This window comes from Dermacentor variabilis, chromosome 1 (assembly GCF_050947875.1).
Source record: "Dermacentor variabilis isolate Ectoservices chromosome 1, ASM5094787v1, whole genome shotgun sequence".
NCBI lineage: Eukaryota > Metazoa > Arthropoda > Arachnida > Ixodida > Ixodidae > Dermacentor > Dermacentor variabilis.
In genome coordinates this window covers 117,011,715-117,037,666 of record NC_134568.1, presented here as the reverse complement: position 1 = coordinate 117,037,666, position 25,952 = coordinate 117,011,715, and the positions used below count along the sequence as shown (strand labels likewise).

The 25,952-nt window shown below is 48.6% G+C and overlaps 1 protein-coding gene across 1 annotated transcript in view; it reads right to left on the bottom strand.

Annotated features, from left to right (window-relative positions):
* Positions 1–25,952, bottom strand: part of LOC142583352 (protein qui-1-like) — a 523,212-nt gene that overhangs the window by 192,191 nt on the left and 305,069 nt on the right. Inside the window, exon 5 of the mRNA XM_075693781.1 lies at positions 8,809–8,990. Within this exon, the coding sequence (XP_075549896.1) occupies positions 8,809–8,990 (182 nt within the window). The remainder of the gene's footprint in view (positions 1–8,808; positions 8,991–25,952) is intronic.

The following is a 25,952-nucleotide window of genomic DNA, read 5'->3' as shown; positions in this document are numbered from 1 at the left end:
TAAACAAGTTGTTCTGTTAGCAGTCGACTCATGCTTTGCCAGGACCTTCGGATGCTTCCAGTTGTGCCCCAGGCCGCCAGGCCAACGCTACCCTTGGGGCTTGCGACCCAGGTGCAACAACGGGCGTCAGCGCTGAGATTCCAACAGCGCGAGCGGCGGGGTTGCGTGCAGCAGCGCACGCCTCGGCTCCTCTCGAGGATGCAGGGTATCGGCGCGCGTCGCGTCAACCGCAACCACCGGGCACAAAGGACTACGTGGACGATGCGCGCCGCCCTCTGTGAGGGAGGACTGTACCACCGACAACCGCGGCCAAGTTTGTTTCCCGCCGCGATCAACAGGGAGGCCAGCAAGCGAAAAAAGCGGGGCACACACTGCGGTGGCTTGCGCAGCCTCATTTTCGTGCCGGGAGCGGCTAAATTGCTGTCACCCCAGCCTCGTGGATTGTACATTCACCGCGGGAAACCTTCGCGACCTAGAACGAAGAGGGTAATACCAGAGGGCTCGGGCAGGCGCCGTCTAATTGTAATGACGGGGCCTCGGGACACAAAAGGAATCTCGCGGGAGAAGGCCGGAGAGTGGGCAAAAAGAGGACAACAGGAGGCTGACCGCGAGGAAGGATTGCATAATCCTAAGCTATACGCGTGCTCGGGCCTGATGCTGTCGCGCCCGCTTCCTGGACGGACCTATGGGCGCCGAGGGTGGGCCACGGCCACCCGGGTTGACCGTACGAACGAACTGCAAAGCGTACTTGCCAATTTCTTGCAGTGGTGTTCGCTGATTCAATACATGTGCGAGCTACCTAATATTTATCTTATAACTAGTCAGCAACTCCAAGAACGCAAATGCGTCGGTAACGCCAAATAATGACGCTTCCGTTTTTGCGCGCCGAACTTAACGGTGTATTAAGTGGCCTTGCGCGGATATATTTCGCTCATCAGTCAGTTCTCGACGGTCTAGTTGAACAACACTGTTCATTCGTAAAAAGGTACCTGCTACAGAACACTTCGTTTTTATCTCTTTCAGCTATATCAATCCGCGGGCTCTAATCACTCCGATTTTTTTTACGCATGGTGGACTACGTGGCCTTGGTGCTCCTTTCCTGATTTTTTTTTTTTGATGGAAGCCGATATATGCCAAACCTAAGGGAAACAGACTCAAACTTGGGAAGTGAAGAGGGCCAATAATGTATTTCAGCAAATAAAGTTACAGCTTTGAACAAAAGCTATGCGGACACCTAAGGAATTCTTAAGATGTGTAAATGCGAGAACATTACTTGTCACTGAGTTATGTCGGTAAGTTTAGTGTTGCGGCGTTATGTTTCCGAGGTTAATGTTGCAGCTTATTAGGTCGCTGCAGCGCAAGACGACAAACCGGCCACATTGCGACCTCTGAGTTGAGTTTTTATTTGCGGAGTTCCCATTAAAGTAAAGTTTCACGCACATTGCATTGAGTGTTCTTTCTCAGTGACACCACTTTTCAGCACGATGACACCACCTTGCCAGCTATGACAGTACTTTTCCGAGCGGCACCATGGGGCTGACACTACAGTTTTTCATCGGGCTCGTAGCGAACACCGCGGGCCAGGTCGTATAGTCGTCGTGCGACGGGTACCTGGTGCGCGTTGCATCGTATTCGTCGGCAGCCGGGGGCTCCGGCGACGGCGGAAGGGCCCCCGACCACGCGACAGGCAGAGGGAGCGACTGCAGCTCGCCATGCTCGCTCCGCAGCCACTCACTCCGCCAACTAGTGAATCGCCCGTCAGGCAGCGCTCAACCACGTGCTCGAATATATCCCACACTGTCACCTGTTGCAACGGGCGGTGCAATGCCACGGTGGCGCAGTGGTTAGAGGGCTCGGCAACGGAGCGCTAGCAGCGGCGGTGGGGAGGAGAATCAAATCCAGGTCAGCGTTGCCAGTTTTCCTTTTTAGGTATACGTGAAGATGACGTAATTTGTGTGCCGTTTTTGCGGACACGGTTTTCTGTTGACGGCGCGGCCGCACAGTGAGCCAAGTAATGCTCTCGCGTTAAAATATGAACCAGGGATAGCTACAGCTAACACTTTTACGCGCAGGACTCGCGGGTTTCGCGCAACATGAGTTGGGGAAAACACGCACAGTGGCTCGCAAACACTACGCTTCGAAGAAGTATGGTTTTTGAATGTTTTGTACACGCACTAAATCCTCTCCGTATTTCCTTCATTCTTTTCTTCTGAAGCGCTCCCTCCCCAACTCGTAGGTGAGCTGGACCACTTCAGCACAACACCCGCGCCACATGCTCTTTGTACAACTAAGATAATCTCTCTATCTCCCTCTCGTGAGGCAGTGCTGCTTGCACTTACGCTGCTTGTTGAAACACCAGTTTTTGGAAGTAAAGTTTTGCGAGTGGGAGGTACTTCCGTATACAACCTTAATGCCGGCTTATGGGCGCAAAAGGCAAGGGCTGAGTCGGGTAAAGCGAGAGTCGTGCGTGCGTGTGCATGTGTGTGTGTTCTCGCTTGTATTCTCTGCATTCTACTTCGATATGTAAATATTTTATTGTTTTATCTTTCGCGCGGCGACGTGATAATAGTTACCTGGAAGCGACCAAAACACGGCCTGCAGTATCTCGTCGCAAGAAAGCCCGAAATTCAAGTAACACGTTCGATTCGAAATTGTGAGGCGTTAAAATATTGCCAAGCAGGCAGCCGCCAGATCGATAAATAAATCTTCGTTTGACGAGAAACATGCACCTGTGTGGATGCTGCTGAACTCTTTCGTGACTGCATTGCTCTTTTTTCCTTTTTCATTATTTTACACCGTTTCCAGAATGCAGACCTCTGACTGAACTAGCTATTCCTATTGGGTCCACGAAAGGCAGCACTGGTTGCGACACCGGGGAAACACTGGCTATTCTGATAAGGCCACCTGCTCAGATGTTGAGGCTTTGGAGCTAGCGGTGAGATTATCACCATACAAGCGCGATAGGGGGGTTACTCCGACACTGAGCAGAAGCCATCAAAGATTATTTGTAGTTTTGTCGACACCTGTCCCTACTAAAGGTATCTTCCTCCATCCTTAGTGAAAATTGATTTACTTCAGCGAAAATCAGTCACTGTGGCAGCGTTCACACCCTGTTCCTAACTGCTTCATTTCACCGCGCCATGACATTTACGAAACCTTTCAAGAGTTATTTGCCGTTTCCGCCACTCACAAAACTTAATTGAAACATCTGCCTCACTACTACCTTACTTTCCGCGTATTTACTTTTTTTTTACCGTCACACTTTACTGTCGTTTTGCCGGAAAGACGTATCTCGTGTAGTTGGACCGCAAATAGAAAAAAAAAAAGAAGAGGAGGCCAAAGCAAAGAACACGACCAGACGAATTTCTTCGCCCCCTCTCCCTCCGTCATTTTTTGCGCAGGTTGTCTTCTTGGTGTCTTTTTTTTTTTTTGCAGACTAAGAACGGACGGCAACAACGTATCTTCCATTACCTCTTATTTCTCCATCGTCAACATTGACGAAAAGGCCCAGATTCTCAACAACTCTCTTTTCTTTCCTCACCTCGAAGCTAATGCCGAGCTTCGATCGATCTTCAGGTACGTTTGCAAAGCCGTGCTCTTTCAAGTCTTTGCAGCATTTTTTGGTTCATTGTATATATTTCTGGTTTGCCTTGGCACCCTGCTTCCTTACGAGCAATGTTGAGCTAGAGTCTTTTGAGTTTTCCTGCCAAGTGGGGCATTAGATGGAGCGGCAGCTTTTGAGTTTACTCAGAATTTCAGCTGAGGCGTCTGAAAGGCGCTATTGCACATGAGCGGCTGAATATAGGCATAATTTTAACCACGATGGCGGGCGATAAATAGGGTGTCCCACGTAACTTGAGCCAAATATTAAAGGTATGCAAATGCCTAAGGTAATGAACTAAGAACTAAGGTACTGTTGTTTGCCGTGGCTTGGAGATACTTAGAATATTTTTTGTATTCAGCCTAAATGCATAATTTATCTTAATTAACTAATCAACTTCGCAAATATTATAATGAGATGAAAAGTGTCAATGAGAAAATTGCAGAGCAACAAGAAAAACTTTCGATACAGCTTTATGTTTCTCAATACGTGTTACGTAAAAGAGTTTTTGCAAGAATGAAAGAAGCCCCCGAATACATGTCATGTACCTCTAGCGGCCAGCCTCACGGCAAACTTATATCGGGAGTTTTTCATGTTGCTCTACAATTTTTAGAGCGCAGCTCTTAGGCGCCCGTTCCTGCATCGAGCGTCGGCGTAGGCGTCCCTCGTAACCGAGCGAACGAGCACAGTGAAGGATGAAAGAGCTAAGGCGGAGCCCAGCGGGGGATGAAAGACAGGGATAGCGAACAGAGTGCCAGGAGGAAAGCGGAGGAGGAGGGTGCAGCGGACTCATGATGAGGAAAGCTGAGGAGAATGGTAAGGCGAAAGCGTGAGTAGAAAAGCGTAGTGCCGCGCAAGACGGGCTCTGCGACGACGATCGTTACGAGATGGCGCCAGATTAGCGCGTGTCGTCTGTTCACTGATGACGCCACCGATACGATATATATGGAAACAAAGCGCAGCATGAGCGGAGGTCTGTCTGCGGTGGTTGCTGTGAATCACACCAACTCGTCATCCACGTATTGCCTCTCGTGTTTTCCCGATTTGCGAGGCAGTCGCCCCACACTTCGCTCCGTTTGCAACGTGCCGCACGAGACAGATTTTCCGCACCAGTCAATATGTCGTGAAGTGAAAATACGCATAGAGCTGCGCTCAAATTTCGCATTAGGGAGTATCGCAATTGTAGGTGATTTTTTTTCATTGTCACTTTCAATCTAAGAGTGTAATTTGGCGGAATGCGAAAAAAATGACTTGAGTATCTCCAAGCGACGGCAGAGAGCCTTACCTTGGTTCTCGCCAGCTACGAGGAATTTGCGTATTTTTAATGTTTGGCTGAACTTAGGCGGTACATCTGGTAGAACGCATCAGCGCACGATTTAGTGAAGCAGTCATGCAAAATTCTTAATAGGTTGTTAAGTCACTAATTAGGGCGGCTAATCATGATTAAAAATTGTAGGCGTTACAGAGTCAAGTTAGAAGAGCCCTTAGATTTCGTAAGACTTGGTGTCACTAGGCAATGCGCGCGCTTGATATTTGTGCATCTGACGTATCGTTACAGATCGAAATCGAACGGAAAAAGAGCGCAAATTCCCAACTGAGAGAAGGTACTCCTCTCTGATGTATCGGTCGGCGTCACGCAGCCACCATTACCTGGTATCCATATATTTTCATGTAAAGCGGTTACGAGAAACACATCTCGCATTGCAGTCGTTCAAACACTGCGAGAATTGAAGTATATCGCGCGGTTGTTCCTGCTATGCTGGCGAGGCTTCGTTAAAAACTCACATTGCACTTTCTCATAGCGTCTCTTTTGGCGACTTAGCTGCGCTGGGCGCTAACCTCATAGCGTTGCTTAAGAGCATGTAAGCGTTTTACGTTCAGAAGTAATTAAGTTCACGACGTAATTTCCAGTGCACAGTTAAGTCATAATAATTTTCGGTATGCGTGTCGCTAAACCTGGACGATATTCTGGAATGAACACTCACCGTGCGTACAAGTTTTCGATCTCCTAAATTGTACTTCTTGCCTCCTAAAGCTGTTCGTTGTTAGAAATTAAAGGCTGAATCAGAAGAGCCATTGCCGCACAAATATTGTTGATTCAAGAGTAGCATCAAGCATCCCGTCCCTAGCAATATCAATGAAAGGAAGCAGGCGACTATACGAGGATACCACGATGATTTTTGCGGTACCATCTAATTATAATTGGCCTGCGCTAATAACATAATTACTGTTCCTATTGGCTGGTATTTCTTTTTTTTTTTGACGAACTGATTTAGCGTAAGAACGGCTTCGCGTATAAGGAGCCATATGATTGTTAGGAGCCACAAGTAAGAATTTAGACATATTCACGCGCTGAGCATAATTACCGCGATGGTTTACTTGCCACACTGGCGGCGCCCGCGGACGCAAGCGAAATATTTGCCGCTGTTCTTAGCGCGTAGCCGCATGCCCGAAGCAGTTATTCTCGTTATGAGACAGTATTTGCTGAGGCAGAGTCGCTCAGCGCGAGAATGCATGTTGACGTCAGCTATTCGCAAACATTTACTGCGTACTGCAAGACACATCTCGGGTTGTTCAATGTATTATGAGAACTTCTGGCAGCGCGCCACTTGAACGGGCAGGTTGGAAAAGGGTATACGTATTTTCAGTATTATTGCGCCCCTAGGCCGCCCATTGTTGAGTTTCGAGCACGAATGCAGACGACGACGACGACGACGACGACGACGACGACGACGACGACGACAACGACGACAACAACAACAACAACAACAACAACAACAACAACAACAACAACAACAACAACAACAACAACAACAACAACAACAACAACAACAACAACAACAACAACAACAACAACAACACAAAAAACTGATTCCCAGTACACAATGGCAACGCGCTTATTAAAATGCAAAACTGTTTCTGAAGCACAATCAGATCGGCTATATTGTTCATATTTAGATAAAATACGTAGATGAGGTGTTTAAATAATCATTGCATTTCAGTTATTTAGATCAAATTTAGTGGTACGGTGCATTTTGCGACGTGCCCGTTTTCGGCGAGAGCAACATCGATGTAACAGCTCCTGTGAATAGCATAATTATATAGATCAGAGACTCTGTATAGCATAATTTACAATTTGGATTGACTTTCCCTAGTGCAGTTCGTCTGAATTAAAATACGAGAATCAAGAGTGCACAACTCTAAAAATGAAATGACGTGATATGTTTGACCTACACATAAAATAAATATTTGTTGCTACAGAATGTTCCAGTGATATATGAACAAGCAATGTGGATAAGCTGGACTCTTGATCCCACAAAGCATGCCGAACAGCAGTGGCGAAGGCTGCAAAGTCAAGCAGCTTCCCTATGATTACAACACCTTCAACAGGTGCGAAGGCTAACGGATTCCCATGGATTGCCATGGATTCTGCTGCACTACTACCGTCCCTGAAGCTGACAAACATCAGTGATGGTGTATATATAGTTGCGCTTTACATCTTTTTGTGCAGCATTCGCTCTTTCCATCTTTTCCCTGCTTAAGTTCTTCCTATCCTTTCCCGGATAGAAGACAGGAAGTGATCGCATGCTTACCTTTCTTACCTAAGCTATGTCTGCTGTTCGGTGTCATATATGCAGATCGGTGCACACAAACAGATAAATATTTATGATTCCTACCCTGCCCGCCTCAGTAAACGCTTCCGGAAAGTACATAACTCGCGTTTTATTTTCACAACGTGCTCGACCGCCCAGCGATCTGGCAGCCAAAACAAGGCCACGCGCTGTAAAAACGCGGCCTTGTTTTCATACGGACTCAATGTCTGTACCAACGCTTCGAACTTGAACCCGGCCCTTTTAGCACGGAAGCAAATGTTTTGCCGACATGCAGGAGCCTAGGACTACTTTCTTCAGTGAAGAAAGTGCCGTTAAAACCTAGAAACACGAATGACAAGGAAACAGAAACAAAGAAAGAAAGTAAAGCAACGCGAGATGAGAGCGGAAAGGAAAGAGAGAAACCACAAGAGAAATGCAAGCATGGAAGACCTCGGGCTCATCGCATACTGCCTCGAACGAGAATAAAAGTGGGCAAATAGCACGTCTTTAGAAAGCGCGCCGGACTGTCGCCTGATGCGGTTCCGACACTGCAAGAAGAGGAGTTTTTTCTCTACACATGCTTTGCAGAAGTAACGGTGGCGGAAGGGCGCAGAGTGGAACCCTTATGCTCGCTTTTCCTCCATGGCAATCGGCCGCTGTGCGTGCATGCAGGCGCTGCTGCAATCACCGGTCCCCATAGTTCGACGGCCCACGAGGCAGTGAAGGCACCGTGGTGCTTCTTGAGGGCAACTTCGCTGCGTGAAAGTCGTTACGCCCGCGCGCGCCCGCGAATTCAACGCATCTTTCCTCAAACGTGAGGTAACATACGCATGACGGTTAGGCGCCATTTTGACGGTGGCCTGCCTATTGACTAAAAGTATAAAGCGTATTATTACTGTGCAGGACAAGCGCGCATAATTCCCACACTTCTGTCGCAGTGTGCGACGCGCCTACGTTTCCTTGGCAAGCACGCTACTATCCGAATAAAACCCGCATAAAGCGAACTATTTTCCATATCGTGCACGCGAAACTTACTGACCCAAACTCACGCAAAATAGGTTCCTCATAATGAACTGCATAATGGCTCTATCGAACTCGGGGCGTCCGCTGCCCGCGCCATCAAACCCTTGAAACTCCCTCTACCAATGCTTGAGGGCGCACTTTCTGCGATGGATGTGCTGCGCCGGTAATGGGCCGACACTAAGGGAAGTGGTCCGGAGAAGGTCTGCAGAATCTCGAGCATCGGGGATGCAATTCTTAGTGACGCTGAGAGACAGTTCAACGCACAGGCAAGCTTTCTGCGTATACTCCGTAGTCTTAACTTCAACAAGTCGATTTCTTCCTTTTTTCTTTTACCCATCTGAAGATAACAAATCCGCCTATAACGAACACATCAGAAAATTTCGTTTAATCTTGTTCCAGGCGTGTTTGGGCATATCAAATTACCTGATATATCGAACTATCTTTACCGCATAAGCCTGTTCGTTATAAGCTGGTCGTGCAACAAGGCAAGCTTCGTTTCACCGCGTTGGTGAAAGCACGAAGCGAGGCATGAGGTGCCAGACAAAATCACACTATTTCGATGCCCTTTCTCTGGTGGACGCGAGTCCTCACCTGTCGGAAGGGGGTTGTAACTCGTAGGCTGGTGGCACCAGATTCTCGTTGAGCAGGTACCACTGGCCGAGCAGCGAGACGTCCAGGTCCGCGTCCTGGGCAGCCTGGTGCAACGGCTCGAACACTGTGCGCTCGATGAGGTCGGGGAGCGCGAACGGCCGGTACTTGTTGCCCAACAGGCACTGCGATAGAGCGGAGAGGAAAAGGGGCATTGAGCACCACTTCGCAAAGTTGGGGCGGTCTAGGCGCTGCCATCGTCGCCTGCTTCATTCGCCTCCTGAAGCTTCCCTTAACTCTGCAAACCCCAAGCATCATTCCACATGAAAGACAATTAAACTTAGCGCGATAAAATCTATTTAAAACTTAAATTGTGGAGTTTTACGGGCCAAAAGCACGATCTAATCATGAGCACGCCGCAGTAGGGTACTCCGGATTAATTTCCGTCACCCGGGATTCCTTAACGTGCGCAGAATGCACGGTACACGAACGTTTTTTTTTTTCATTTCACCCCCATCGAAATCCGGCCACTGCGAACCCGCGACTTCGTGCTTAGCGGCGCAGCGGCATGGCAACTAAGGCACCACCGGGGGTCAACCTTTATTTTTCGCCATGGAGAGTGTATTCACAAAAAAAAAAAAAACATGTATATATATTCAAGTTAGAGATAATTGTATAATAATTAACTAATTGGCAATCGGTTTACTGAGCTGTGCACAATCGAAACTTCTCTCTAGCGTGTCAGAAAAGTCCCTCTGGGATTTGGGCTAAGTTTCCTTTGCTTAAAGCAGCATTATGAGGTATGAAACGCAGCGTATCAAAATTGATGCGTTGGGCTTTGTGATGTTAAAGCACGGGCATTTCTCTTCAGGCGTTCCGCGGCGGAATGGGCGCGCGGTGTGAGGGGGTCAATCATAAACGACGAATTATCGCCTCGAATGAACATATATTAGGCCGTAAAAGTTAAATGTGCGTTTACTTCATTGAGCCCCCCTTCCCCTTCTCCCTTTTATTTCAACCACCAGAGATCATGCGCCGGTGCATTTGTAGTGCTCAGGTACTGTCAGGAAAACAAGCGCAAGAATCGGACGAGTACGGAATTTGAGGCCCGAACACGACACACAAGGCGCTGTGTGCGCTGTTTGCTCGTGACTCGGCTCAAATCTCCACTTGTTTTCTGCGCTTGTTTCCATAACAATGAACGATGAACAAGTACAACTGGCAAACGTCTTTGGTTCACTTTGCGACGTTTGCCGTCTTTCCGGAGAATATTTGTAAATATTTGTCTCTTTGTGCAAGCAAAAAAAAAAGGAACATCATTAAATTCATGGTTCGGTGAAAACGGGGAATAAGAGCCAAGCCTTTTCGGAAGCCCAAGAGGTCATGTGGGTTACTATCTTTCGTGCAGACTGAAGCAGTGCATTGTTCTTTTTTTTTTTCTCATTGACATGAATAAATACCATGGCACCGTGAGATGATACCGACTGTTCCTTTTCAAATGAGAAAGGTCGATATATATCACAAGTCAGACAACATTCAAAGGCAAACAGAACACATCATAAAATGATATAAACGTAAGAAACGACCAGAGTTTAAGATGTCACAATAGAGAACGAAGTGCAGCTTCTGAAGCGGCAGCAGTATAAGCGAACTTCGCCAACTTTGAAGGTATCTAACAAAAAATATGGGCCGATCCCGACGACATTGCAGTCTAACACGGCGTCTCAACGCGCTAGGTGTCACGAGGGAAGAATGCGAGGAACTGGCATGTGACGCACGTGGCAGACGCTTCAAAGAGCAACTGTGACACGAGAGAAGCATGCTTGCGAACGGAGCTTGACGGTTAGAGCAATGGGCTGCTACGCAATGGACCGGTCACGCATTTCGCCATCAGTCAAGCATAGGCAGATGTCATCCACTCTGAGGGTTTATAACAGAAAGCCCGAGCGCACGAAATCGCAAGTTTGTAAGAGATACGCGGTATGGAAACGTCACTGTGATAAATGACAGTGTGCAAGGTCTGCCGTGACGCGCGCGCAGCTGTCGAGATGTCACAATCTAAGTCTGCCGTCGCAAACATTAAAAAGTAGCGATGATAAGTTGTAGTTTTTTCCTAGTGACATCCTTCATGAAGGCGCTGTGATATTTTTTCGCGCAGGTTTTGTTGTTTACGGCCATATTCTGTCGCTATAGAAGAGCAGGAACCCAAGAAGGCGTACGACCTACGTGAACAATTTCGAAGGCGCTTTGAGAGAGACATCTGTTGCCAGGTCCTCTTGAAAACCTCGATACTGTGAAACCTAGATTGGCGAGTAGCACGTGCTTTTCAAATTGCGGCGCCTGCGTGCATAAACGCTCTACAGGGCCCCCGTGCTGTTTCCGGATGACAGGTCCAGTGACGCGCTCTCACCAGCGTAAAACAAAACAAAACAAACAAACAAAAGAAGCGAGGTATTTGATGAGCGTCACACCATAAACACATTGTTAGCGTACCAGGAAATAAACCACGCCCTGTACTGCAGATACGTTCCTATATAAGCACGTAACTGCTAACACTTTCCGTAAAACAAACTACATGTCAGGGCAAACATATCTTTGCAAGTACGGTGCATCCATATTTTTCTGAATATTAGCTATAAGAAATACACGAGCACATGCAGCTGCAAATATTATGTAACAGTTATCACTGACATTGAGGTGGCCCCTGTCACAGAGAAGCCGGTAGACATCACAAAAGCTGTTACTTTGCTGCATCAGTGCCACTTCAAAGAGCTTGTTCATGTTGGAATGCAGAAGATGTGCGACTCCGTTTTCTCGGTGGAATGCGCATTCATTGCAAGGTCTAGGCAGGTATCGTAATATGATAAGGGGGCTTAATGGCGAGGGAGAAAAACTGTCTCCGCGATGTACTAACGGGCACTTAACTGCCTGCAGTGAAAATTACGATGCAGTTCTCGGGAATATCTCAGTTTGAAGTGCAGTTTACTGTGCCCGGATGGATAACACCCATACAAATAAAGAACGACTGCAGTAAATGAAAAGCTGAGGTAATTAGTTATGTGTACACTCGGCCATGAAACAAAATAAGCTGCGCCTAAAGATGCGTCCAACCTAGCTTCTCAACGAAGTCAAGAGTTGAGCTAGTTAGTGCAAAACCAGCGTAAAAGCCAGCGTACACAAGTAAGAAGACAACGAGAGGAGGCTGGAACTAACATCTAGATATTTAATACGCGAAATTACAAACGCATAACATGAGGCAGTCCTCCATCGCCTGCGCCCCGATAACGTTCGCAATAACCAATTCTAGAAACCTAATATATAGAAAAAAATCACTCGATAGGCTAACACCCATAAATCAAGAAACGTAATTCCTTGTCGCTGAGGCTTGCATACATCACGCTCACGCACGATACTCCCGTACCTACTGATGCAAAAAGCATCACCTCCTTTCAACGGTCCGCCTGGATCTTTCGAACGTGATAGTGCCCTCGCGCTGCCTGACGTGCCTAGGCAAGTGTCCACGTACTGGTGGTGGAGGAGTGGAATACTTTACGTTCTCTCAAGCGATCATTCATACATCGGCCAGTTCGGCCGATGTATTTCTCCCGCATGACAAAGGGACTAAATAAATCACCTCTGCCAAAAAGCGTATTCGATAGTGTGGTTGATACCGCACGTGCTTCTTCCATGAATTTGTTGGCTGATGCGCCTACACAAGTTAGCCAGCTTCCGAAGTACCGAGAAGACTACGGGAACATCAAGTCTGCTCGCCACTTTCTTTACTTTGTGGGAGAGCCTGTGTACCCGCCCTTAAATTTTTCAATATTATCCCACGGGCATCGACCACACAGACTGTCAACGTTTTATAACGACGAGAAGCGTCGACATCAGCAACAGAATGCGCAAGCACACAAGACACGGCCTGGCGCAAGCATCGACTGCTACGCTGTTCGCATCAAGAGGACACACGCTCTGTCAGGGTTATCCGCGCAGTCCTGTTTGCGATAAGCCGGTGTGAGAGAAGGGGTAAATTGAGATGTTTCATCTGTATGCTTTCCATTTTGAATACAATGTCTTATTAGCTGACTTAACATACGGGGTGGGCGTATCTGGGATCTGGTTAGTGTGTAACCACTTTCAAAAAAAGAAAGAAGAAACGGCCCTTTCGCGCTATCAGAGCGTCGTAGCGAGTCGCAGCAGGTATCAAAATGTACATCTCAACGAGACAAAAAACGAAAATTAGTCGCAGAGTAGGTCAGGTTAACGGTACGGGCGAAATTAACTTATATCAAATTATATATATATATATATATATATATATATATATATATATATATATATATATATATATATATATATATATATATATATATATATATATATATATATATATATATATGTGTGTGTGTGTGTGTGTGTGTGTGTGTGTGTGTGTGTGTGTGTGTGTGTGTGTGTGTGTGTGTGTGTTATCATTGCAGAACACTCCTGTAAAGTGCGCACCGTCGTAGATGTAGATACGTTAAGGCAAAGCCGCCACATTTCCCACTTTTTGGAAAATGGAGCGAGTTCGCTTGGTCTAAGCAGGGCTCGCGGGAGGCAATGGTGCCTGGAAGGTGGCTTTGTCAGTCCAACAAGAAGCGAGAATTAGTAGCATAGTAGGTAAAATTAACAGTACAGGCGTAATTAGCGCAGTATAGTCGAAGATTAACCACACTGCCCCATAGACTGCACAATCTCAGGCATCGGTCCCCCTGGCCTCTTGGTCAAAAAAAAGAAAACAAAAGGGTCAACCAAGTGTCGCAACTAATGAACACAAGGTCGACGCAATTATCCGTGAAATACGATAAGAGTAAGATACGAAATGAGTGTATAATGAACATTAAGAAGAGACAGAATAGAGAGACATTATCAACTTTTATTCATCGAATCATTTGAACAGACTTATACGTAAACCTTGTATTCCTTAGCTTTGACATTTGGTTGACCCACTGTTTTTTTTTCTTCGCATAACTGGAATCCGCATATGCACGAGGAAATAGAGTGGAGCGTTGTGAGGTGTTTTGTTTGTCTTGGTTCTTGGACAGAAAGCAAAGCGGTTTCTGTCGACCCCATTCCAAGCAACGCACCCCTGGAGAGGCGGACGCCTGACCGGAGGGCTGCTTGTACCCGTCTTATAAACCGATGGGTGTCCGGTGGTGGAGATCGAAAATCGCACTTCCCGTAGTGGTGCCTGGCGTCGTACACACTGGGCCACGGTTGCAGTAAAGGTGAAATCAATGAGCACGTGCGAGGTATGGTCTTAAAAACAAAAAAACAAAAATTAAGCAGACTCAATTCCTGAATGCAAAGCAGTGGCGGTTTGGTAGTGAATAGTTCTGGTAAATCATATAAGGGTTCCGCAGCGAACGGCTAATGCTTTTGCGACGTGTTGCGAAATGATGCAGAGTGCAGCGCATGCCGTTGTTCGTTGTTGTCGTGATATCTGGTGGCCAAAGTTGGCATCGAAGTACATAATAAGAGCGGCACCTACCAAGTGGCACATACCAAGTGGCACCTCCCCATTGCTATTTGCGATCGGCCCATATTTTTAGACAGCACTATCTTCGGGCTGCGTAATCCGGAGAGCGACGGATGGTCGCTCGCATCGTCAGCAGTTCGCCCCTCGGCGCAATTGGAACGTGCGCAACACGGTCTGGATTCTCGCCCTGCTTTGAAGCCACGCACCCAGCGCCGGGCCAGTTTCCGGCTTGAGCAGAGCGAACAGTGAGTGAGCGCGCCCTCTCTCTCCCTCTCTTTCCCAGCCACCAGTAGCACACACCTGTTCGTTGAGAGAGCTTCGAGGCGAAGTGGCCTACACGCATGAAGCAGTGGGACTTGCGCAGCGCCGATTCACAACCTGCTTTTGCCACACTAGAAGGTTACCCAAAGAGTCAAGTTGGTGTACTAGTGGTACGTACCATGTAACCACAGGGACATATTAGAAGGCACCATTCTCGAGATCGGCCCACGAAAATGGCCAGATAGTAGCCAGTTAGTCATTACAGAAAACTGGGTTGAACTCGCCAAGAATACTTCGCATTGGATTCAGAATATTCGACGACCGAAACTACTTTAACTGCGTTGCCTGGCTATTAGTGTTTGTGCGCGATGGGGCCTCGCGGATAAGAAAGGCAGGGCATGTTCACTCCTGAAGTGAATAGCGTAGCAAGCGGCATTCGAACGGGAAATTGTTTTCCGCGCTTGCGCATGATGTCGCTGCTACCGCCGCTTCTCGACGTTATAAGGCGCTGACATACTATGCGGTCGACGTTCATACGATATTATTTAAATAGCTGCAAGGGTGTACATACAGTGTTACTTCAAGTTTTCTGTTTCCAGCTTGTGACGGCGCTTTCTTTTCGTAGCTTTATTGTTCCTTCCGCTTTTCTCCCCGCCCCCTGTTGAAAGTCGCAACGAGCACCATACATTGTTGCACCCGTGGTTGGGGGACCGACGACACAAGGGAAAGAGGGAGCCGGCGAACGGACGAGAGGCGCCCCACTGCAGCACGTGCCGGCCGGCGCATCTACCAACAACCTGATCCGTTCCACCGCCTTTTCGGCGAACTGCCCACTCAGTGCGAGGCGCGGGCGCCCCCGACAAGGACGAAGGCCTCGGTGCGGCCAAAAGAGAACGTGGACTTTGTGTTTCTTCTCCCTTTCCCTTCTCCTTTCTTCAATATCTTTTGTAAATAAACCAGTCTCGAAACGTATCCCAACGAGTAAAGTTCCTTCCTTCGAGGCTCCTGCGTGCACGGCCGACGCCGTCGACCTTAGTTAACACGCAGCAAAAGTTAGCGGAGTCGTCCAAGAGCGACAGCAATTAGAGTTAGCCCAAAGGCGCGAGAATTCATTTACATTTTTTGGTGCCGAAACCCGGGAATACTTCGCCTGCTGACATCGAAAGCGCCATGGAACGACTACAGAAGAAGCAAGCTGCCCTGCGACAAGCAATCGAAAAAATCATCGCAGCTGCCAGGGACCTACTGCAATCGCCAACCATCCAAGTCGGTGAGCTTGAGGAACACCTCGACCTTATCCTCGAACAAGCGGATGAGTTGAAATCTGTTAACGAGAGCATAGAAAAGAAGATAGATCTTCAAGAATTAGATGCAGAATTAGAAGCCTGCGCTGCATACACGGAGAAGATCTGCTCCATCAAAACAAAGATCAAGAGAGCTCTCAGGAGTCAGACAGCCAACGAGAGCCGGTCGACAACTCCGTCAGTCACAGGCAACGCCTCAGAGCAGGAAGCATACCACATCGGTTCCGTTCCACCTGCGACATTCCAGCCAGTATCAGCAACAACCAAGTTACCGAAGTTAGAAATCGGAAAATTCAGCGGGGACCTGCGCTCGTGGCAGAAATTTTGGAACCAATTTGAATCGACTATTCACAAGAACAGCACCCTGCCTGCAATAGCGAAGTTCCAATACTTAACCAGTTATCTAACCGGAAAAGCCGCCGCTGCCATAGAGGGGTTGCCGATCAGCGATAGAAATTACGACATCGCAGTGAAGACCCTCATTGAGAGATTTGGGAAGGAGGACGTCATAATTGAGGACCACATGTCGCGCTTGCTTGACGTCCGCCCAGTGCACGATCTGCGGGACATCGAAAGGCTGAGGAGCCTCTACGACGAAATCCGCTCGGGAGTCCGAAGTCTAGAGGCACTGGGAGTGTCGTCGAGCACCTACGGCACGTTGCTTCTCACCGTCCTTCGTAAAAGTATCCCAAGTGAGCTTTGCTTGGCGTACTTCCGACGGAAGGCTGCCTCACCTGAAACGCCACAACACGAGCTTCTCAGTTTCCTCGATTTTATGAGAGAGGAGGTTGAGAGCAGAGAGAGAGCACAGAGTGCACTACGCCGTGGGTACCAGGACGCCGCTATCAGACAGAAAGCGCCAATCAAAGGGGATGTTCGTCTGCAAAACCCATCGGCATCTGTTCTCACCGTAACCGACGGCGAAACGCAATGCGCATTTTGTGGTGCAGAGGGACATCAACCAGCGAACTGTGTCGCCCCCGTGCCCATGGCCAAGAAAAAGGAGGTGATGTCAAGAGAGAGGCGCTGTTACAAGTGTGCGAAAAAGAAGCACCGTGCCGCTGAATGTAGAACTGCAAGGTGGCTGAAGTGTGCCAAATGCTCTGGACGACACGCAACTGGCGTCTGCGAGCTCAATCAAAGACCGACACACCCTCCTTCAATCGGAGATGCTGCACCAGCAGAGACAGCAGTGCAATCATCGCTTCAGGTGGGACCAGCACTGGGAAAGACCCGTGTGCTTCTGCAGACTGCACGAGCGTATGCGGAGGGCCAGCACAACAGCGCTCTGGTGAGAATGCTGCTTGACGGTGGCAGCCAGAGAACGTTTGTACGACAGGATGTTTCCCGGCGCCTCAATCTTCGCGTCATAGGAGGGGAGAAGCTAGCTATCTACGCCTTCGGAAGCGAGAGACTGTCTGAAGAAAGAAGGTGTCATCGCGTGGAATGCTGGCTGCGAAACTGGCGCAACAACACCAGAGTTCGGATCGAAGCATTAGAGGTGCCCGAGATCTGCGGAGACCTCCTCCCACCACCTGACGACTCCACGGCTAGCATCGCTCGTGAACAAGACCTCCAGCTTGCTGACACCTTGCCTGACGGCTACCATCCTGGTGTTGGAGTTGAGCTGCTTATCGGGGCCGATCACTACTGGGATATAGCAACAGGAAATGTCAAGCGTCTTGGTGAGAAGCTCGTGGCCATGGAGACTGCGTTTGGATGGACATTGCAGGGCACAGAGTCTACATCGTCCGTCGCAACCTTTCTATCGAGCACCGGAGTGATGCGGGTAGGTGTGACCACAGCACCCGACGAAATCTCTCGTCAACTGAGGTCATTCTGGGAGCTGGAGCACCTTGGGATCGTCAACGATACACAGCTGACCGCCAAAGAAGACAGCGTTCTTCGGGCCTTTGAAGAAACCATCACCCAGAAGAACGGTAGATACCAAGTAGCTCTCCCATGGAAAGAAAACGCGTCAGACTTAACAGACAACAAGAGCATAGCATCGCACAGACTTCACTCATTAACGGCGAAGCTGCTCCGACATGAAGAAACCGTTCTAGACTACGATCAGGCAATCAGGAACTACCTGCAAGCTGGACACGCCGAGGAAGCGAACGAACTGGGTGAGTCCCCGCTGGGGCCCATTTACTACATGCCGCACCGAGGTGTTGTCCGGCCTGGTAGCGAAACAACTAAGTTGAGAGTCGTATTCGATGCCTCCTCCAAAGCGGCGGGAAAGCTGTCACTGAACGACGTCCTCTTCGCAGGACCTAATCTAAATCCAAACCTAGCGGACATCCTGATTCGATTCCGAGTGCATAATGTGGCCATAATGTCCGATATAGAAAAGGCTTTCCTTCAAATCGAGCTTGCAGAGAGTGCGAGCGACGCTGTCCGCTTTCTGTGGTATCAAAGTACACCAGGGCAGGGCGACGCGCTCCCTCCAATCAAAGAGTACCGCATGACAAGGGTGCCATTCGGCGTTACATGTAGCCCGTTTCTCCTCGCAGCTACCTTAAGTCATCATCTCAAAACGGTACAGGAGAAATTTCCTCGCACCGCCAAGATCCTGAGTGACAACCTGTATGTAGACGACTTGGTTACTGGTGCCGACAGTGTAGAAGAGGCAGAGCGCATAATCAGGGAATCGCAGTCCATACTCAAGGCTGCAGGTATGAACCTCAGGAAATGGCGATCAAACTACCCAGAACTGATTGCATCATTTGCCGAGACTGAAAGCGCCCAAAAAACTCTACCGGAGCTAGGCCCCACAAAGATTCTCGGTGTAGAGTGGAGGCCTGACACAGACGAATTCGTTTTTGAGATGACCGCCCTGATTGGATTTTTGGCAAGTCGGCAAGACACGAAGCGATTCGTATTGCAGGCCTCGGCGCGCATTTTTGACCCATTTGGCTTTCTCTCGGCCATTACCATCACGGCAAAGATCATGTTCCAGAGCCTCTGGGAGCGAGGTACGGCGTGGGACGAAAGGGTTCCCTCAGATTTACAGGAGACATGGGATAAATGGTGCCTGCCTGTGCTAACAATGGTGGCCGGGAATGAGCCGGCGCTCATTGCGGGGGAGGATGTTGAAAGTCGCAACGAGCACCATACATTGTTGCACCCGTGGTTGGGGGACCGACGACACAAGGGAAAGAGGGAGCCGGCGAACGGACGAGAGGCGCCCCACTGCAGCACGTGCCGGCCGGCGCATCTACCAACAACCTGATCCGTTCCACCGCCTTTTCGGCGAACTGCCCACTCAGTGCGAGGCGCGGGCGCCCCCGACAAGGACGAAGGCCTCGGTGCGGCCAAAAGAGAACGTGGACTTTGTGTTTCTTCTCCCTTTCCCTTCTCCTTTCTTCAATATCTTTTGTAAATAAACCAGTCTCGAAACGTATCCCAACGAGTAAAGTTCCTTCCTTCGAGGCTCCTGCGTGCACGGCCGACGCCGTCGACCTTAGTTAACACGCAGCAAAAGTTAGCGGAGTCGTCCAAGAGCGACAGCAATTAGAGTTAGCCCAAAGGCGCGAGAATTCATTTACACCCCCTGCTTCACCTTTTCTCCCCAACTCCCGCACACCCAAACCCCACCCATAAAGCTGCGCATCGTGTGGGCCCCTCCACACACTCGCCTATGAACTCGCTAACGGGGCACCAGGAGAGGCTCAGTCCGCCGCCAAAGAAATCGCACCCTCACATGCTCTCCTACGCCGCCACCTCCGCACTCTACCGATAACCTCGTCTGTCCTGCATTGCGCGACTACACTAAAGCCTTACTACGAGTGACAGTGCTCCCATAGTGCACATTACCAAAGGTCCTGCCGGGGAGATAACGTCATGAATTAAATGTACGAATGGCTATCACTCTAACGTACATGCTCAATGACTAGGTGCAACAAAGTCTATCCCCCTCTCCCCCCCCCCCTGAAAAAGAAAGAAGAAAGCTAAAAATGAAGCCCGAATCTTTTTCATGACATCAGCGTATTATACGAGAAGTCCGGCTTAGCTAATTTTCACTTAGTATAGGCGTTGTCGATCGCAACAAAATGCAAGGTATGCCCGTCGTATCCCTGCTTAACATAAATCAACACAATCCCCGCGTGACCAATTCGAGCTCTTAAATGGGGATGTCGACTGCTTTTCCCAAATGGTTGCCGCTAAGCCTACGCGCTATGTGAGGCAATTGTACGTGTCATATTTCTTCTGCCCTACACACATTCTTCATCTGCTAGTTGCTCACGAGGGAGCCTCTGTAAGGCGGCGGAGGTGGCGGCATCGGTGGCTGTGTGCAGTAGCGGTTTATCCTTGGTAGACTAGCATTTCTCGGCGCATGCTCTCTGCACGGCCGGTTCTGTGCTTGTTACGCTGGCGTATGTCAGTGCGCGGCAAACCGAGCAAGGCTGTGTGTACTCGAGGGAAGTCTCAGAGAACGGGCGTTCCGCGCCAACCATACGCAGTTCATCTTAGAAAGACCATGCAGCGCACCCAGAGCTACAGATGTGCTCAGGCACCGAGAACTTTGCAGCAGAAGGTAGCTGCACGTTCGAGTTGGACGGAATTTGCCGCAACCGCGCTTCTGCGTTAGCCAGCGTATATAGAGAACAGTGGAGCGACCGCGCGAGTAATGTTTCTGCTCTCTTAACGTCTACAAACAAGTGACACGCGATGAAGTGGCGAGCCACTGCGCTAAAGACTCCCGGGAGACTCGCGCGGCTTCATTCCTCCACGAACTGCTTTCAGCCGTCCTGCGTCAGGTTGAGGTGGGCGCGTATTCACCCGCCGCGGAGGAGCACAGCGCACATTCTCTTCTCGGAGTGCACGATGCGTCCCGAGCGTAGCATGAACCACACTGCACGGGCTCCTCTGGACGCAGTTTAGTCGTCGGAATCGGAGGATCGATGGTGGCGTTGCTCGGGCGGTCTCAAATGGCCAAGTACGGAGCGAAGATCCCGTCATTCGGTACGAAGAATAGCCCGAAATAGAGCTAGCCGCGGCTTTTGTGCTTTGATCGAGCGACCGAGTCGTATCGTGACTCCGACGCTACGGTAGTACATGTAAACGGGCAAGAGGAATGGAATCGGGCTCAGTATTCGTGTTCGCACAGCAGTATTGTATGACTCTGCGACAAGGATCTCCTTCGGCCGAAGAGAAGACCAACGCGTTCATTCAAGAAAACTCGTACAGCTCACGTTGCCTTCACATCAAAAGCAGAGACACCTTGAGAAGTGAGATACGAAAGGCCGGGAGGTTAACAGGAATAGATAAGACACGGCAAACAACAGCAGCCCAGCGTGCCGCGAACAAAATTTTCGATTGTTTCTTTAAGAGCGCGAAGACCCGCCGTGGTGGCTTGGCGGCTGTGGTGCGGCGCTGCTAAGCACGAGGTCGCGGGATCGAATCCCGGCCGTGGCGGCCGCATTTTGATGGGGGCGAAATGCAAAAAAACGCCCGCGACTCGTGCATTTGGAGACACGTTAAGATCGCGAGGTGGTCAAAATTAATCCGGGGTCCCCTACTAGCGCGTACCTCATTATGAAATCGTCGTTTTGGCACGTAAAACCACATAATTAAAAACAAATTCAACCATATAATGCACGCATACGTATGCGATAGGGGGCAAACAGTTATTCGCGTAGACGTTTCCTCACATGTTGGTCTTTCCGAAAATGAAAGAGTTAATTTTATCGCACGTGCCGCACCATCAAACCCCCCAAAAGTTAGCCCCCAGCTAACAAAGGAGGCCATTCGCATTCATTTTCGAAAACTCTGGATGCCGCCGCATGAGCACTGCGTGATCAAGAGGCTTATATAGCGCGCCCGGTGGTCGCACTAGCTTTTGGAATCAAAACGAGTTCGGCGTGCATGCCAACTTGGTCATTAGAGACTGGGAGCGCGCCTTCCCCGCTCTGCGCCGGCTGCGGCGAGTTGTTGAGCGGTGCGCAGCATTTGACGTGGTCCTGGCGGCGTTACACTGCGGAGTCAAACGTTCTGCTTGTTGCCATGAGAAGAGCATTTCCGCACGGTTGCGTACAACGTCTGGTGTTCCCAGAAGGCCACCAGATAATCCGAAGAGAAATAGCGCGCCTTCTTCTTGCGTTTCTTCGCGACAGTAGACTTTCACATGTGCAGTGACGAAATGTAACACTTAGGAAAAGGCGCAGCAGGCGGAGCAATTGCCGGCCTCGACTGCCAGGGCTAAACCCGCTGAAAACATCGCCGCTGCCGCCGCCACGGTCCGATATGTGTTAGAACACTCTAAGGGTCGAACAACTGTGAAAAACTTCTCATACGCTTAAGTATAGAGCAATAAAGTAATGAAGAAAAAAAAGAGCGAGACAGAAAAGTTAAAGGATAATAATAATAATAATAATAATAATAATAATAATAATAATAATAATAATAATAATAATAATAATAATAATAATAATAATAATAATAATAATAAGAAGAAGAAGAAGAAGAAGAAGAAGAAAACAAGTGTTTTGTGGCATTGCGTCACCATCACGATATTCGGTTGCCTCGTTGTTTCCATTAGCGACCAAGCATTTACTTAAAGCTGCTTAGCGCGATGTTCGCAGCTGCTATATAACATAATGAAAAAAAAAGTAACGAGTGCCAATAACAAAGATCGCGTGCCATGACCGCCTACAGTCCGCCTCCATGCGCTAATCGTTGTCTCTCGTCGCGCGACTTATCATCATCAGTTTATGTCAACTGCTCTAACTTCTTTCATCCGTTCTCCTTTGAGCCGTCCCGTAATAACAAGACCTGCTGCGTTGTCGATCGGAAAGCACGGAGTTTTGCAACCTGGGTCTCAGTATTAAAATATATGGCCTCTCGCAGGAGCGCCTGGAGACTCGCTCAGAGCGTTCGCTTTCACGGGCACAGGGAATATAAAAAAGTAGAATAGAGACAAGGTAGACAGATGAGTGTTGCTATGATGATGAGGCAAGAAGAAATAAAATTAAAAAGAAGAGAGTCTAGAATACGGAAGTAAGAAAAGAGGAAATGAGGGAAGCGAGGATAAAACAAGGCGTAAAACAACTTCCCAGGCCTACACAGTGCATCGAATTGTTTCCCAGCGCCACAGTGCTGGGTTGTTCTTATATATATATATATATATATATATATATATATATATATATATATATATATATATTTATAACGCTGCTTGGGCCTGCCTGTAACCTTTGTCGTCGTCTTTTACGGGAAAATAACGCGGGCTTTCATTGCAGAGGACAAAATTTGCAGGAACAACTGAAGAACTGGTCCGTGAAGGCGTGCGAAGCTTATGAACATCGAATTTCGAATTTCGAATTACTTATTAAAAAGATGAGTATATCAGAAATGCGATTATTCGTCGCTCTAAGTCTGCAAACATACGTGGGTTATGTCCACTACTGACTGAGCGTTACGGCAATGCTTACGTTTAAGTGAACGTGAGTACCTAACGTTTCTACTTTTTAAGCGAACAGGCCGGTGTGGTTACAAAGTGGTTGCGTAAAGCTTTATTTGACTTTTTCTTCTTGTGAACATAATGCGCTCTATATTAGTGCAATGCAGAAAACGGTGTGGACAACATTTCTGTTCCTCCCTATCGTAATCTATCAAGTAATTAATTAACGCCTTTAAATTTTCCAATATAGAATTCCCGTGGGTAGTCTCGAAACAAGCCATCTTCTTTTAGGTAAGTTCAAGTTATCCTTCAAGAATCAACTCCTGCACACGTTCGCGGCTTCTCCCGAGAAGCAATAATACAACCTGCAGCAGAAAATACACCATCCCTCGGAACAAAAAACTCCGTGCCTTTCCACGCTGTGAAGAAGGATGACCAGCGAAGCTGTGTATGTGGGCCCCTTGATGGCGAACTGCACCTCCGCCGCGGGTCGGCACGGCATTGCACTATCTTAGGGATCGGCCCACGTATGGGTAGTTAGTTCTTAACGCCTGCAGCACCTCCGCCGCGGGTCGGCTTGGCATTTCACTATCTTCGGTATTTCGTTCTACACGCGGACACCATAGTGGGGAAAGTAGCCCTGAACAGCTTCTCTGTAAAGTATTAGGAATAGGTAAGCAATGGGCACTCGAACATTTCCACTATATGCAACTATCATACGTGGTCCCTGGCGTCGTAGAGACTTCAGTAATTGTCGTTCGCCTAATATTCGGCCACATCCAATGTACAAAAACGTTCAGCATTAAATTCTCGAACCGAAAACGAATCCAATTGCAATACCTATCCGGATCTTATTGAAAACGTTGAGCATTTGCGCATTACTAATGTCGTGAATCTATGTAAGAAACGGGTGGCTGTGGCGACTGCGCAGCAAGCTTGTCATTTTTACCAAGAATTTTCCCCGAAGAGCGCAGCGCAGCAACCGTTCTATACAATCGGGAACATTCAGCCTACTTCTCAAATAGCTGTGTTCGTGCTGGTGTCCTGCCCGGCGATACAATTAACACCGCGAAGCTCTCCTTCCCCTGCGGGCACGCACCTAATGCACCGGCCGTTCGTTCGCCTTAATGGCTACGGAAGTCGGCGCCATCCGCGCCATCACAATGGTCCCGGTGGTATACGTCAGCAGGTGGCCACGGAGCAAATCCTCGTGAGCTCACGCCGCGTTTCGGCGCGTGGTTAGATTAGACATGGTTAGAGCTGTCTAGATAAAGGATTTGAGGGAAATAATATTCTCTAGTTAATACGCTGCCGGCGTCGCAGCTATCTCTGAAAAGGGGCTCCTTACTTCATACGCATACTACGCCATCACACACGACGGAACTCCAGGTGTGTGGAATGGCTGAACAATCTTTTTGAGGAGAAATATTATTTCCTCGTGGAAACACAATAGGAGCTGCTGCAAGTAAGAGATAGTGAGAGGTTTTCTCCACACGAATCGATAAAGATTCAGGCACTGGGGAGAACCCCAGTGCCTGTCAGTAAAGCCTCTATTTAGGCAGGTGTAACGCTCACATAATAAAAAAAAATTAAAATATTGAGACAATGGGTTGCTGTAATCAATGTATAATTACCGCACCTAATTAAGCTCTCAATAGAGCTGACTGATCTGTCTACGATAAAGATGTAGCACCCCCCCTAACCGAAGAGGAGTGGAGGCTAAACCCGTGCGCACGGTTTTGGCGTGAAGCTGAGCTGCACTGTCGAAGGCGCTGGTCAGACAGCAAATGTGACTCACTTGCCCCGATTCCTCAAGTAACTTACTCAATTGAGCCCCATAAAGTAATTAGGTTATGTGCACCACACTGACTCAAAACCGTAATTTGAAGTTGCAGTAACTCGAACAGAGTATTCAAGCTGCGTGTACAAGCGTGTAGTGGCCACACTGAGACGATCATCATGTTAGGTTTGTAGCATATCCAGTTTCTTACTGCCGCAATGCAGAAGCTTCCGTGATCCAGAAGCTATATCCAGGGCTGGGCACACGTTTTGCCTCTATCCTATTCCACGGCACTGTGGCGAAATCGATGCTAGACGGGGCATACATTCGGAGTAAAACAAAAAAAAAAAAGTCACGGACCGCGAGATCTGGAAAGCGGAACGTTTCCGCTCCTCCACAGTTAAACGTTTTCTTATAGACTGCCGTCTGTGAAATTTTGACGCCCACTACACGTACCGCAAGCACAGCACGCGCATTCTCGGCAGTCTGAACGTATACATGCGGTACGCTATCCAACGAACGCGCTGGTCAATGTATTGTCGAGACCAGAGCTTGCCAGACCAGTCAGTCACGCCAGCAAACTTCGTCCATTTTTTTCCCCAGCATTGACTGCATCCGTTTGAATAATAAAAATATGCAGAGAGAAGACCGTTCGTGCGGCTAAATATTGAAGCATTTAATATTTTCACCGTGGTGATTGTGCATGAAAAATCACTAAATAAATTTGCCGACGCTGCGTTCTAAGCGTCGAGAAACTTTTCGTTATGAAATGGAATTATCAGGTAGTTTTAAAGGGCTCTTCGAGTACGCAAATGCATTTCGTGCATCGCGCTGCGCGCACGCTACGCTGCTTGCTTGACTGCGCGCAGGAGATGCGCG